General features: G+C 47.3%; 1 protein-coding gene across 1 annotated transcript in view; it reads right to left on the bottom strand.

Moving 5' to 3' along the window:
- The window catches only part of DISC1 (DISC1 scaffold protein), a gene marked incomplete at its 5' end in the record, with an annotated part of 201,804 nt that overhangs the window by 8,926 nt on the left and 176,144 nt on the right, over positions 1 to 16,734 (bottom strand). The window contains one exon of the mRNA XM_080936621.1: positions 5,150 to 5,278. Coding sequence (XP_080792747.1) covers positions 5,150 to 5,278 — 129 coding nt within the window. The remainder of the gene's footprint in view (positions 1 to 5,149; positions 5,279 to 16,734) is intronic.

Raw genomic sequence — 16,734 nt, 5'->3', positions numbered from 1 at the left:
CTTTCGTTGTATTTTTCCCATTAACTGATTTATTTATTCCCTTTCTATCCTGATCAAAGCCCTTCCTCCTAGTCTCTCCCCCACATGGCCCCTCTCACTACCACCCCTCACCTCTGAGAAGCAGGAGTCCTAACTCTCTTTTTATATTTCATTTTGAGACAGAACCTCAGAAAGCTGCTAAAGCTAGCCTTGAACCTGAGAACCTCCTGCTTCACTCTCCCAAGCAGCTGGGATTAAAGGCAATACATGACCCTCTGTAGCCAATGTGAACTACAGCAAAAAACTGACCTGTATGGGGGCCAGGATGTAGGCGAGCATAGGGAATCACTTAGCAACCTGGGACTCCGCTTGACTTGGGCTGTGCATACAGCTCTCTTCTAGCAATGTACTCGGCAACCTAGAACTCTCACCTGCAAGTGCTACACACATATATCCCTGCAAATAATGTACCCGACAATCTATTACCAACCTAGAACCCCACCTGCCTGGAGCTGCAGGCACTCCCCTCTCTGAACAATGAAATCAGTTTCTCATTTCTTTAACAACTATCCCAGTAAGAGAGCCTAGACTGGTTTTAGACACAATAAAGCAATCTGTGTCCTCAAAGTGCACTTTCAGGGAGAATCCCGTTTTCCATTGTAGGCCTATGCACACATGATTGACATCAGATGCATTGTGAGAGGAGACCAGAGAGATTGATCTATAACTTAAACCATGTCGGTTAAAATAGAGAACCACACAAACTACATCCTTAGAAACCCGATTTCCCCCTCTTGATCCCCATGAGGGGAACCCTGAGATGACCATCAGGTCCCTTGTGTGTCCACACTCATGTCTGCTGTCATTCTTGAACACGTTTTTCAGCGCTATATCTCCTTTCTGTGAAGAAAGCAGTCTCGCTACTTCTGCAAACCTGTACCTACTAATTTCAATGCTTTGAATAAGACACCAAGGACCTGGAGACACCTGACCCAGCCTCTTTCCACTAGTGACAAAGGGACCTGCTACATGCACAGAGAGACCGTGTCACCAACCTCGTGCTAAGCTCACACTGTGTCCCACAGGCAGCAGAGTCACCCTGCTCTGCCCACATTGTCTGCTCCAACTTTTCTTACCCAAACCTCAGCATAAGGAAGAAGGCAGCACATGGCTGCCATCCTCCATCGGCTGAGCACCACAGTGCCTCAGAGAGCAGCCTGCCTGGCTCTCTACTCTCCCACTGTAAATCACCGAAGACCTTCCCTGACTTCCTTCCAGCTCTTTGGTTTTAGAAGCAAAAGAGCATTTCCAATCGCCCCTCAGTTCTGTTACCGTGGTCTCTTCCGGCTACACACTGGAAAGTGGAACCAGACTGGAGCCCCTGGGGGCTGTGGAGTTTATTCATGAGCCTGGACACATTTAGTCTCTGCATGCCATCAACACTAGCAAGACGAATCAACTGGGCATCATGCATTCCCAATGAGTAGAGAGAATAGGCTCCCAAGAGGCTTCTCTGGACAGGGATGCAAATACTATGTAAATGGAATCAGCCTGGTCCTTGCTCATCCATGACTCAGCAGAGACTGGCAGAACTGCCTGGGGCTTTGAATGCCAGGATACAATCCATCTGCTTCCCTTCCTCCTATAGTTATGGAAGTCAAAGGAGAACGGAAGGAAGGGTCCTGCTGAACAATTCAAGCCTAAAAACTTGCCAATGGTAGCATTCGGAACGTGAAGGAACAGTTACACTGACTCGGGAGTGGGGGGATGGAATGGAGCTGCTAATTAGAATCCAGAACCTGTGAAATTCAGGTTCAGACCTCTGCTAATGGGTCCCCAGCATGCCTAGTGTGAAGTCACAGCCCCATCCTCTCCCTAGAGGCACAGCCCCTCCCCGCTGCCTGCTCTCCCAGTTAACTGAGCGGTCACCTCGGCTAATGGTTTCAGTTGTTCACAATGCCTGGACCTCAGGAAGCCTGCCAGGAGGACAAAGAAGCAGCCTGTTTTCCTCCATCCTCAGATCTGCCAACCCAGCTTTCTTCTCCCACCCAGCAGGCTGCAGTAGCTTTGACACCAGCAGACTGTGCAAGAACCCCGAAGGTTTAGAAGCCCCCCCCCCTGCCATATTGCCCGTCCCCAGCCCACCCTCTGTGTATGGCATGCTGGTACACCACCTGCTTTGCTCCTGTGGCTTATGGTAAGGGCCTACCCCAGGGGGAAAATGGGCAGCTGCAGCATCTGGGACTAAAGTCCTCCAGAAAGGTGTCCCCCGTGGGTTTACACCAGCACATTCTAGTGTGGACTTGGATTAAAACCCCCCAATCATCTGCTACACATGCGCAGTGGGTCCTGGCAGCAAGCTTAATAGAATCAAGCGAGAAGCCACCCTCACGGCGCTGCTCTTCCATGTTATTAAGTTTCGAGCTTTTTCTTTCAGTCGCACTCAGCATTGTGCCTTTGATCACAAACGAAAACACACACCAGCCAGATCTTGGCTGGGGGATTCCTGCAGTCTCTTTGGTTGCCTTGATACATTCTAATTTGAAACAACAGCTTTTGTTTGTTATGGAATCCCACCGAGCATTGTGAACACGGCTTCCTGTCTTGGGCCCATTGTAATACTCAAATCCAAGCGCTACTTCAGATTAAAGACACACTCGGTATATTATTCTCCCTCAGTGACACAGAACACCGCCTGGACTTCAGAGGGAAGCTGAGAGAAATGTGTGTTGTATAGATGTTATCTAAGGAGCTGCTGACTTGGTACCCAACCCAGCACTTTTTGCTCTTAATGGCATGGTATGGAATGTCCTGGACAGGCTCAAGTGCTTGAACATTGGCTCTCAGTGGTACTGCTATTTGGTGGGGTCATGAAACTTTTAAGAGGCGGCTCCCGACCTGTGTAATTGGGTCACTAAAGATGGGCCCTGTGGTGATTTGTACATGCTTGGCCCAGAGACTAGCACTATTGGGAGGTGTGGCCTTGGAGTGGGTGTGTCACTGTGGGTGTGGGTTTTAAGACCCTCATCCTAGCTGCCTGGAAGTCAGTCTCCCCTCAGAGGCCTGCAGAGGAAGATGTAGAACTCTCTGCTCCTCCGGCACCAGGCCTGCCTGGATGCTGCCGTGCTCCTGCACTGATGATACTGAACCTCTAAACCTGTGAGCCAGCCCCAGTTAAACATCCTCATAAGAATTACCTTGGGCTGGAGCAATGGCTCAGCGGTTAAGAGCACTGACTACTCTCCCAGAGGTCCTGAGTTCAATTCCCAGCAACCACATGGTGGCTCACAACCATCTGTAATGAGATCTGATGCCCTTTTCTGGTGTGTCTGAAGACAGCTACAGTGTATTTATATATGTACAATAAATAAATACATATTTTTAAAAAAGAATTGCCTTGGTCACAGTGTCTGTTCACAGCAGTAAAACCCTAAGACAGGCCCCAAGGGTCCTAATCCTGGTCTAACACCACCTACCGCTGGGCTGAGATCTCTGCTTCCTGAGCCACTGAAGATGCAAAAAGCCACACCACAAATTCCCATCGCCCTAGGTAGCATCATCACCACGATCTGGTTCATGAGCCACACCCTCTCAGCTGTCCCAAACCCTCCCCACCCCAGCAGACCTGGGACAAAACCTACCACCTCCACAGTTGTGGGCAATAGTCACTGTTCTATTTCATAGACACCATGGCCTCTAGAAGAGTTCAAGTCCATGTGGTCTACTAACACGCTACCTCCTTCTCCTGCTTCCTGGGCCAACCGCAGATCTCCTTCTCCTGCTTCCTGGGCCAACCGCAGATCGCATCCTAGAGGCAGGCCACGGTGCAGAGCAGAATTTTAAACAATGACAAGAACAAACAAGCTGTGGAAATGGCAGCAGAAGTCGTTCAAGGAACATCAAGGAACTGAGTTTGTAAGCAAGGGAAAGCTGTAAAGTTACCTCGAGATATGCTGACGCCATTATTAGCTGCTCATCAGAACTCTTCCGAGTGAGACTAACCTCTATCTGTTCAAAGCTACTTAATATATGGATGGAGATGAAGTAAAACAGGGACCAATGTTCTGAAGAGTCAGGCGATGAAAAGCAAAGACCAACATGCCTAAATTTTCCGCAAACATTTAAAAGCCAGGCCACTGAACAGAGCGTAGTAGACAAGTAGGTGGTTGTACCTACAGCAGGCCACTTGAGAGGGAACACCCGAGGGGATTCAGGGCAGGTAAGTGACCCCTCCCCATCTGTTCTCCTGAAAATGGTTGACTTATTAACTGACACCTCGCCAAGACCTAGAATCACTGAAGAAACCACAGTTGAAGAACTGTCTACATCAGGCTGTCTTGGCGGTTAATAAAATAGGAGAACCCAGCCCACTGTGGGAAGCACCTTTCCCTAGGCTAGCCCATGAGAGGAGGAAGCTAGCTGATGAAGCAAGCAGGCAGCATGGAAGCATCTGCTTCTCAGCTCTTGACTGTGGAGGTGAGGTGACTCAACTAGACTAGCCACTTGAGTCCCTACTTTGACTTCTCCCTAGTGATGAAATGCAATCGGGAAGTGTGAGCCAGATAAACCCTCCCCGTGTTGCTTTTGGTCAGGGTATTTTATCACGGCCCCTAGAAATAAAACTAGAACAGAACCCATCTACACTCTTCCAAAGCGTTCCCCAGTGACAAAGGGCATGCAGACATTGCTGGGGCTTCCTGTTGCACACATGTGAACCCGTGTGTCACTTTGATGTAGGTGTCTGTTATGGGGCACAAGATACTGAGTTTGGTGCAAAAAAAAAAAAAAAATTATCAGAACCTAGGACTCTGAAGCCTAACCATGAGTACATGTCACATATCAGAAAGAAGGTGCCTACGATGGTGTTAGTTTTTATACCCCACTATCGATGACATGCAGAAGGTCAGTCAAAGGACTTCAAAGGAGGCTTTGGCACTCTTGGTATTGAGAAGGACCTTAAGGAGGTGAGCCAGTAAAATTGCTTTGTTTCTTTCTGGTTGTTCCTCTATGTCACACAAACCCATCTTCATGCCTGCCAAAGCCTCCATTTTGCCTTGTTCTCCCTGTGTGCCCGTCCGGGCCCTGTGGCTACCGGATCCAAGACTCATTGAACTATAGATAACGATTCACCTCCGTCTGCCAAGGCACGGGAAAGCAATCCCTGAGATACGGAAAGGATATGAAAGAGAGCTTCATCGTGACTGTGCATGGCCCCGTGAAGCTGGTCTTCTAGGCGCAGGAGCCTCATGCCTATGGCTTCACATTTTTCTCCAACTTCAGAAGCAACGGCGTGAGATTCCTGGTCAGGAAATGAGAGACGCATGAGTCAGCTACAGGACACTGTATGTATGGTTAGAGTGTGTGAACAGCTCTCCGGGCTTCTGGGCCTCAGTGGGAAACCTGAAGGAGATACCACTTCTCTGGGAGGTCGCTCTCGAGAGCTCAGAAGCCATGTTCAAGTCGTAACTGAATGATGAGCTGTGTGCACACAGGCCTTACCCGGTCTGTTCAAAGCCTTTAGCATGGAGGCTCCCCAGGCGGATTTGTCCGAGGGAGCCTGCGTTTTCCAGCTGAATTTTCAGACAATTCACAACACGATAGAAATACTAACAAACTGGGCAGATTTGTTACCATTTGTCACCAGGAAGGCTGGGCTTTCAGAGGACAGGAGGATATTTAAGGGCACCCGAATTCAACAGGGCACTCAAAACTAGACTCGGCTCCTGACATCCAGACTCTAAAGAGTTATTTATTTGCTCATTCATTTACCTATATTTATCCATTCATTCTTGTACGCGCACGAGAGTGTGCATGTTCATGAATGTGTAGGTATATTTTCATGTGGGGGTATGCATGCCCATGTGTGTTCATGCGTGTGGATGCCAGAGAACAAATTCAGCCATCATTCCTCCAGTGCCATCTACCTGGGGTTGTTTGTTTGTTTGAGGCAGTGTCTCTCATTGGTCTGGACATCACTGATTAGACTATGCTGGCTATCAAGAGAGCCCTGGGGACTCACCTATGTCTGCTTCCCCAGCTCAGGAATGACAGGAATCTGCCACCACCCAATTTTTTAATGTGGGTCCACCCCAATAGGACAGAGGTGATGGTGTCTCACAGAGTGCCAGGTCCCCACTGGTCATCATGTGAGAAGCATGGTTCAAAGAGCAAATAGGTGGGTCTTTAAGCCCCTAGTCCTGTAGCATTTCCCTCTCACAGTGGTCTAAGTGGCATATCAGTTGTCCCTCCGACTCTCCCAACAAACTAACCTTGGCCAGGGTAGCCTCGGCTATCAGCAGCTCTCCCTGTTGTTCCTGAGAATACAAGTTCTTCCGTCTTCCTCTAAACCCAGCTCTTCCTTCAAGGCCCCAAGCAAGCCTGCTGTACTGGCTGGTTTTGTGTCAATTTGACACAAGCTGGAGTTATCACAGAAAAAGGAGCCTCCCTTGGAGAAATGCCTCCATGAGATTCGGCTGTAAGGCATTTTCCCAACTAGTAATCAAGGGGAGAGGGCCCAGCCCATTGTGGGTGGTGCCATCCTTGGGCTGGTAGACCTGGGTTAAAGAAAGCAAGCTGAGCAAGGCAGGGGCAGCAAACCAGTGACATCCCTCCATGGCCTCTGCATCAGCTCCTGCTTCCTGACCTGTTTGGATTCCAGTCCCGACTTCCTTTGGTGATAAACAGTCATGTGGAAGTGTAAGCTGAATAAACCCTTTCCTCCCCAACTTGCTTCTTGATCTTGATGTTTGTGCAGGAATAGAAACCCTGACTAAAATGCCCAGCTAAGTGTGAAAGACTTAGAAAGCCAATTAAAAGAACTTTGCATAGAAATTAAGTTTCTACATTCAGATTAAATGGGCAGGCTACTACAGAAACCAACTGATTGTTGCAGGATATTTAATCACTCTGTGAACCCCTAGACTGTGTTATTACTGAAAATAAAAACAAAATAACAACAACAACAAGCCTGCTTCTCATTGTGGTGTGGCTCAGCCTTAGCACACACTTTTAATCCTCTGGCTGAAACAGACTATAGACATGCCCTTAGTGCACACCTTTAATCCCAAACCATGAAGGTAAAGTTAGTTTGTAAAAGGAAGCACCCATACTTGAAGATGATGCCTAATTGAGTGTCAGAAAAAAGTGACAAATCAGAGAACGATCTGACAGAATAGGACATGCCAAACCCTGAGGAGAGAGAGGAAAGGGAAGCCACTTAAGAGGCAACATGGGGTAGGGTGGGCAGTTCTATCAGGAGAGTTTACAGAGACAGGTTGGAGAGAGAACAAGCTAGACACAGGTGAAAATGAAGGATCCAGAGATTGAGAAGGAGGCAGAAGATTAGAGCAGATTGGGAAAGTTAGTATGAGGCCAAGAAGAGCAATTCAGGAGAGAGTGAGAAGCCAGATTGAATCTTGGAGAGGAGTTTGATCCAGAACAGCTGAGTTGAACCATCCAGCTAGAATTCAGAGAGAACAAGAAAGGGTGAGCTTACTCAGCAGCAAGTCTCAGAGGGTGACAACACTCTATGCTTAGATTAGATTGTACGGAGGCTAGAAGTTTCCAGGACTAGACATAGATTAGCAGACAGAGGCATTGAAAGTGAGACTTGGAGACTTCAATTGCAGTGGGAGAGTAAATGTTAATTTTGCAACTAACATCTACCTATGACATAAAAGTTCTCAGGCCTGGTGGTGCTGTTCCAGGTCCCTAGATAGTATCATGCATGGTGTGTTATCATCAGAACTTAGAAATATGAGTCAAATCCAGATACATGCCTTGACATCCCAGGAATACCAGTCAAATTCAAATACATGTTTTTAACATTTGTCGCCATTCAATCACTGTGGAACACTTCACAGTTTATATGCCCAACAACTGACCATTTAATAAAACAGTGTTAATGGAAACTATAAATACTGGAGAAATCTCATGCAATGAAAGCATCTGAATATGCACGTGTGTGTGTGTGTGTGTGTGTGTGTGTGTGTGTGTGTGAGAGAGAGAGAGAGAGAGAGAGAGAGAGAGAAGGATCATTTCTAGGTAGAAACCTGAAAAGGCACACCACAATGAGTCCAACATATTTGATTATGATAGGGCCATGGCCCTTACTTCTGCTGGCTTTGGGAGAATGGCCTTATGGTTTAAACTCAGTGTGACAGGAAACTAACATTGTGAACGACAGGAGAAAGAACATAGCTGCTGTTTCCCATCCTGCACACTCACCTTGGTGTGCCTGGAAGGAGGATAAAGTTGATGCATCAGTGGTGGTGTTGAGTGTATGTGTGTGTGTGTGTGTGTGTGTGTGTGTGTGCATGCGCGAGCATGCATTGCTCAGTTGGTAGAGCATGGTCTCTCAGGAAGTGTGACACCCTCTTCAACATGGCTTCTCTTTAACCATAGTTCCACTCCCCAGCCCCCCAGACTGTCTTCTTAGCTTAGACTGTTCCCAGCTCCGCCTCTCCCAGCTCCGCCCCCTTTGTCCCACTCCAGGAGGGGAGCTGTCCCAGCAGAAAGAAATAGACTTTGTTGAGAACTGCAACACCAATTTCTCCTTTGATTCATTTCTTTCTGTCGTTAAGAATTCATCAATAGTTAAGAATAAAAGAGACAGAAGCCACAGAGAGTTCGGTCTCCTTCCCTTAAAACAGAGGAGACTCTTTTCAAGTAAGTTGGTTGTCCTTCAAGAAAACTCCCAGAAACACTGAAAATCCTGTGTAAGCCAAAACGGAGACTTAGAAGGCACAGGCGTTGGCTGGAGGTCCCACCAGGGATGGAACTGCCCGAGGCACAAGCTTCTCCGAAACTATTAAATATAGCTGGCCTTGACAGTAGGTCGTAGGGCTGGGGTCTCTCGAGAGTCCTCACTCCCGAGGACAGCATGTTCCAGGGTCTCAGGAGTTATCTATCACCATTTCTTCTTATCATCTAAGGAAAATGTCTCCAAGAATCAAATGATCTGGGCATCAAGACTGGTCTCTCCTATTCCACCTCAGGGTAACACAGAGCCCACTCTGAGTTCCTAGGGGCCCACTCCCTCCGGGGCCATAGTCCACATTCACCCTTGCAGTATCTGTAATGTATCAGGCACAAAGGACACCTGTATGTTTGATACGTGATAATTAAAAATTATCATAAACCCCCACCCTGTTCCCTCTCAGAATTCTTGGTTGTGTCGGGATCAACAGTTCTGAGGATAATTTAGTGTGGGTTGTATCAAAGTGTCTTTGAATATAAGCCCTACTGTAATTTGCCCCTAGAACAATCTTTTCAGCAATTCAAACTGTTTTTTTTCTTCTTCTTCTTTTGTGGACACTCCAACTGTCATTTACCCAAAGGGGTGACTGGTTTTCCCTGTGGGTCAGAATGAACAAGAATCCACAGACAGCCTCATGGCCCAGCTCCTCCTTTCCTGGCTTGGCTCACACTGGTCCGTAAACCCTTGTGATGCCTCTTCCTGGAAAGCTTTCCTCAGGAAGCTGTGTCCACACAAACGCTGATGATCCGCTGTCTATCTCCCTCCACCAGGCTGTAACAGATGAACATCCTGGCATCTCGAAGCCCCAGAAGCTGACCCCACTGCGTCCCTCAAAGGCAGCCCCCAGCCAGTGCCTGTTGAGCTCTTCCCCAAGATGCTAAGCATTAGATTTGTTTTATTCCTGTGAGGCCCTTGTGGGAAAAACTTAGTCCTGGGTATAGCAGTGTTAGCAGTGAGCCCTGATGGCAGGTAACTAGGCTGCCAGGTGCTGCCTGTAGAAGGGAGTAATGCTAGTGTCTGCTGCTGGGAGACTCCCTGGCTTCCTGCACCACCATGTGACTTGTTCTGAGTGATATAATGCCACTTAGTGTGCTAATGGGCCCACAGGATCCCTCACCAGAGGCCGAACAATGGGGCTGTCTGACCCTGGGCTTTTAGACTCACTGTGAACTAAATATACTTCTCTTCTTTATAAAGTATTCAGCCCTAGGCACTTGGTGATAGCAACAGAATATAAGCAAATGCAGACAGTCTTGAAGAAGCTTTGCTGTGTCTTCGACTGTACTATCCAGACAGTGCTCTCAATTGGTGGGTAGAGGCAGAGAGAGAAGTCTTTTTCAAACACCAAATGCCTACCCATGCCTCAGTACAGCCCAGAATAACCTGTTAGGGTTATCCCCAAGGATGACTGCTAGCTTTAAATGACCAAAACAACATTTTATGAACACAAATACATGCACATACATGCACATAGACACATACATGCACATGGACACAAGCATGCACATAGACACATACATGCACATATACACATACATGCACATAGACACATATGTGCACATGGACACAAGCATGCACATAGATATATACATGCACATATACACAAACATGCACATGGACACATGCATGCACATGGACACAGTCATGCATATATGTGTTGAAATCGGAATCTTGTTGGGGTAAACGTTCTTTCCATGGTATTAAGGTGTCTCTGTATTTTCAGTTGTTAATTTTGTAACAGCAGAGAGTTGAGTGCTGGAAGGGTTTAGTGTTGTCATTTCTCGTTTTCTGTTTAGAAATGCTCGTCCTTCCACACCTGCCCAAAAGATGGAGGTCAGGCAGCTTTCAATGCCTTAGGCAACCAAAGAGATGGACCAGGCATCATCTCACTGCTGATTGGTTATAATAAAGAGCTGACAGCCAATAGCTGAAGCAGGAAGTAAGGGGGCAGAACTTCCAGGCAGGCGTAGATGCTGGAGGGATGCAAGCAGAGGCAAAGAATCAAAGGAGACCAGAGTGGAGCAGGGAGATAAAGAGCTAGTGACGTGCAGGGACACAGACCACGAGCAGGGGACACAGGCGGGAAGAGTTAGGATAAATTAGAAGTGGACAGGTCCTTGTCTCCACATGGTTAATCCTGTGCTAGGTCAAGGACCTGGCTGGTGGCCACTCCATGGAAGGTGGGTGGGCTCACCTCACTTTAGGAGTCTGGAAGGTGCCTACTCCATGGAAGGTAGGTTCACCTCGAGATAATATATTTTTTTTCTCCTTAGAATTCCTGGCCCCTAGCAGCACCCTTGAGGTTCCATTGGGTCTGGAGGCCTTTTCCAGACAAGCATTTTTGCCTTTCCTCTGTCTTTTTCTTGTGGTTACTGGCCAGGGTCTACATATGCTTTAAAAACCCTGATCTAATGCTTTAGGCTTTCCTCTCGTGCCCTAAAGTCCTCTGCCCGACTTGTGGCTAACCATCAAGTTCATGCTTCTGTCTCCACCCCCCTGTACAATGAAAGCTTACCTGCCCTGGGGTTTTCCTTTGAGTGCGTTCTCTGTCCCCAAGCCTGTTTGAGTCTGTTCTTAATTTTTTAAAAATGAGACTAAGAACCACAAGAAAGAACCCCAACTTCTCCAGTACTGTGTGATGGCTTTTCTGAGATTCCCATGATGACTTCTTTCCTACCTTGTAATTCTTTAATCAGAAGATCCCTTTTCCTATACACCTAGACAGTGTCATGTGACATATGCATACATACATGCATGTGTGTGTATGTGTGTCTATGTATATGTGTGTCTGTGTGTGTGTGTGTATATGTGTGTGTATGTGTGTCTATGTATATGTGTGTCTCTGTGTGTGTGTGTATATGTGTGTGTGTCTGTGTGTCTATGTACATGTGTGTCTGTGTGTGTGTGTGTGTGTGTGTGTGTGTGTGTGTGTGTGCACGTGTTGGAGGGTTGATGGGGAAGAACATAATTTCCTGCCTGAGCTGCCATCTTGTTTACTGTCCCCTGCCATAACTCAGCCAGCTCACACAGACCCCTATTTTCCTCAGCCATGCAATAAGGTTTCCATAATAGCCACCTTTCCACAAAAACAAACCTCATTCCTACAGTCAGGGAAGACAGGTAACTGAGAAGACCTCTCTAGCCATTGGCAAGCCGTCTGTATTTATGAGTTGCCAGGCTATGACACTATCCAAAACCCTGTGCTCAAGTGTGCAGGTGCGCACGCGTGCAGGTGCGGACACACATACACACACAGTTACAACCCAAAGTTGGATTTGAGCCCCAGGACGTGTGCTCTGTTGCTAGGTCTCATTACCTTTCCTACAGCTTGAGGTAAACCAGATGTGACCACCACCGTGCAGGAGCTTTAGTGGATATGCTGACCCCTTCCCTTGGCTTACTAGTGCAGTTGCAGCCTCTGGGCTGTTTTCCAGAATAGTTTGCAAATGCATTCCAGGGATGCTCTATGGTCTGCATCTTCCCTTCAAAAAATTCAGTCTTCATAAAGAACTTTCCCTCAGACAAATTCACTTCAGACACGTGAAGTGCACCTCTCACATCTATTGGAAACAAACTCCATGAGAAGCTTCCCTTCCCACACCCATGCTGAGAGCTATGGTCTCTGTGCAAATTCCACTAAGCAGAGAGACACACATTAGGATTCCAAGGGTGCATCTTTATTATACTGGAGAGTAGAAATATGCATCTAAATCCCACATTGTACGGTCACACCCTGAGTGGGTGGGCTCCTCTTTTAAAAGCATCCAGATGTCTGTAGGGGCAGAAGGCATCTGAATCATTCAGACCTCTTCAGGTCTGAGCAAGACAGGAGCTGTCTTCAGGTGCCCTAAGCTCATTCAAAGGCTCTGAGATGCAAGCTTACAGCAAACATGTTTAGATTTATTTAGTGTTAACAGAAGCAAAACCTTCCCTAGCAGGGAACACGGCCTGACCACAGTGAGGGCAGCACCCGACTCCATGGCGTACACGAAGGACCTGGGAGACTGTCTTCTGTGCAGCAGGATTATTCAGGAGGGTTAGGGCTGCTTCCCCTCAACACGCTGGGCTTGGCCATCAGAGTTGAGCAAAGCAGGTGAGGTGAGTGCTGCATAGGCACAAGGACCCACGTAAAGGCCGGGTGAGCTGGTGTGCACTCTTCACCACAGCGGGGGAGGCTCAGACACAAAGGTCCTCGGGCTCACTGACCAACCAGTAAAACGTGCAAGGTCAGTGCCAGGCCGGTGCTCTTTTCTCAAAAAACAAATATACAGTACCTGAGGAATGGCGCCCAAAGGTTGCCTCTAGCCTCTGCACAGACACATATATGTACACACACATTTACATACACACACATATATACATATACACACATGCACACACATATACACACATACATACACACATATGCATATACACACACATATATACACACATATACTCATATATTTATTTACACAAATATACATACATGCACACACATATATGTACATATACACACATATACATACATATACACATACATACACATATACACACATATATGCACACACAAAACACGTGTACATACATACACATATACACATACACATATATACATACATACATATATACACACATATATACACATAAACACATGCACACATATACACACACAAATTAAAAACACATAAAACCAAACTTGAGCAGACCAGATTCCAATGTGACCTTCTGAGGAAAGTCAGTCAGCAAATGAGACCAGCCAGTGCCTGAAAAAGTTCCCATCGTGAAGATTCAGAGTCTGGAAACAGAGACAGCAAACCACCAGGTCTCCTTTGTATAAGGAAGTGCAGACAGGAGCTTCGAGATGGCTTGGTTAAGAGCACCCACGGTTCTTCCAGAGAACCGGAGTTTGGCACACACACCAAGTGGCTCATAACCACCTTCAACCCCAGCTCCAGGGGATTCAACATGTTTTTCTGGCTTCTGTCAATACCCCCATGTACGTCACATACACAGACATACAGATACAAATAAATCTTTTCTAAAAGAAGAAAGTGCAGACAGACCACGGCTGGGGCCCCTCCATGGGAATAAGCTCCAAGACATCTGTGGCTAAGGATTCTGACTGGTGGAGTAAGGCAGACCTAGGAGAACAGGACCAAGTGCCACCTGTCACCCATGGGTGCTGCAAGTCTTAAAACATGAACCTCTGAGTGTAACACAGACAAGCCTGAGGACCACCTTTTTCAAAGGCGAGCCTTCCTGGAGTCTGAATTTTGTCATCCCAACTGGCACCACTTTGTTCTGAAGCCATGGTACCTGCAGGTTGCCGGGAGATGATGGCACTAAGGTGGTAGGGCCTGCCCCTCATGAGACACTGCGCTATCCCCTGGATGGGGCAGAGTACGGGCCGTTTTTCTCTCTCACACTGTAGCTCTACTTTGTCAGGATCTGCCCCTGACTTGTGGTGGAGAGATGAGACCTGCTTTGTATGAACAGTGTCCCCATAAATGCAGGAATAGGGGAAGTAGCCCGTGGATAGAGAAACAAATGACCAGTATAGACAGACAGAACAACATTAAACTATTAATTGGGAAGGGAGAGCAAGACAAATGTGTGTATGTATGTACATACGTATGTGTATATATGTGTACATACATGTAGATGTCTGAACATATATGTATGCATGTAAGACTAATGTGTGCATGTATGTATATATACATACACACATGTATGTGTATATCTGTATATGTGCATACATGTATATACGTGAGTGTGTGTGTGTGTGTGTGTGTGTAAGACAAACGTCTGTTCTACACATCCAGGTCTCTTGCCTGTTTTAGCCTAGATAGTTAATCCTGGCTCACAACTAGCCTCTGGGAGCTAGGAAAATCCTGTCTTTAACTGCCCTGATCCCACTGAGAAATTAGATATGGCCTAGGTATGGTGAAGGATGGAGTATAAGTCCATTCCTAGAAATGGGAAGCCCTGCAGGACTTGGGGTCCGGGGAGAGTCAGCTGCCAAAGGGCAACAGTGTGCGCTCGTTAGTGAAACCTGTGCTGCCAGTGTGCGAGCAAGTCCTTGCCACCCTGTGGTGACTGTGACCACCCTGCTGCCTGTCTATCCCTCAGCCTTTGCCAGCAAATGACAAAGAGTCTCCATGGTGGATCCCCGAGGTTTGTTTTCTCAGACGCACTGAGCTATGGTTAATTAATGGAGGAAGTTGCAGATGCCCCAACCCTGGGCCCTGGAGCACTGAGAGTGATTTCACATTTTCCCAAAAGTGCAGGAAGCAGGCAGATCAGAGAAATCAACTTCTTTCCCGGGGGCAGGTGAAGGAGGCTGGCAGCAGGCAGGGACATTAATTAACAGAAAAGGACCAGCAGGAAGGAGCCTCTCACTAGCTACGGAGGAGCCCTCTGTTACCCACCTGCATCATACCCAGAGGCCAAGGCCAGGCAGGAGGGCAGAGAGCTTGCATTCTTACCAGTTGAGTGGATTCTAAACCTATTTATGCCAACTGTACTTAAAATCGTAATTTCCCATTTAAATATGTACCGGACAAAGCAGCACAATGTTGTTGTAAAAAGAAAAGTTCTTGTGTACATTGTTTTCATAGAAAAACTCAGGGAGATACAACAATATTGGAGAGAGAGGGAAGTTGGAGCCTGGAGACTGCTCTGCAAGCGTCTCTTAAGCGTTCTGTCCACATTAAAGACACCACAACTGGAAACTGGGTGATAGCTTGTAGGTAGGGCATGAGCAGAAAGGGACCCTCGAAAGCCACTCGGGAGACCCCTCAAAAGACCTTGATCCACTTGCCACAGTGAGTAATTAGCAACTGAATGTCTGTGTTTTCAGTCTGAGAAGGAATACTGGGGGGGAGGGGTTGTTGCAGGTAGACAGAGTCCCACACAGAGGAAGAGACACAGCGGAGATCTCTGAGACCATCTCTGAGAGAGGTCTCTGAGCAGATGGCATTGATATATTCCTGTTCCCTGCTATCCTAAAGTCCACCCTGTGGTCCAAGCACTGTCCTCTACGCCTGTACCAGGAGCTCCCACTGCTGAGGCCAAAATCCTTGCCTTAATTAACTGGAGAAAGGATTCAGTTTAGCTGTTGGGTTCGGACAAACAGTTTCCCAGAAAGTAACAGGAATGTAGAATTCCTAACAGAGATGTTGTTACCATCTGAGATTCAGGAAGGTAGCCTACTTTTCTGACCTACTAGAGTCAACTTTTTGGCTCAGCTTTCAGTTTCTCTAACCTACACTTCCAAACTCTTCCACACGCAACCAACAAACACGTTCCAAAGTTTTAAGAGCCACTGAATCAAGGTCATTCACCAATGAACTACTGACTCTCCATAGCGACTTTCCGTGTTGTGGCTTTTCAGTGCTCGGACTTGTGGTGGGCATGGAGGTGAATGTGCTAGAGGAAGAAATGGGGAGGAGCTGGAGGTGCCACAGGCTCCTGGAACTTTGTATGATCTGATGTGGCACCGGACCCGCCTCTGAGACAACACAAAGGACCCAAGGCCAGGGCTGGGGCTGCTTCCCTGTCTTCACAGAAATCTCCACGGGGGTTGGACTTTCCTCTAGAGGCTCCTGGACAGGCCAGTGAGACCTGACTGAACAACAGAGGTTGCACCTTGATTTGCCCTTGAATACATCAACTAATTGGCTAAAAGGCTGTACGTAAGTGTGTATGTAATGAACAATAAAGTTAGATCTGCACTCTGATGCTGGTCTCTGGAGCCTGAATCCTGGGCACCTTTGTGGGCTCCATCTCTATTTCCCCCATTTTCTGGTCCCTGTTTTTCCAGTGACCAAAGCACCCACCATCCTATGCAGTGTAAAGAGATCAAGGGTTTGCTTGGGCTCATTGACAAGAGGATTCAGCACACAGCCACGTGGCCCCCTGAGCTTGGGCAATTTGATGGCCATGGAATTTGCGGGCAGATGACCTTTTACCTTCCTACCTTGTGTCTTAGTTTCTTGTGTGTCCTTGTGATACAA

Source organism: Micromys minutus (assembly GCF_963924665.1).
Source record: "Micromys minutus genome assembly, chromosome: 24".
NCBI lineage: Eukaryota > Metazoa > Chordata > Mammalia > Rodentia > Muridae > Micromys > Micromys minutus.
Note: the sequence above shows the minus strand (reverse complement) of the source record. Positions and strands in the feature narration are given on the sequence as shown.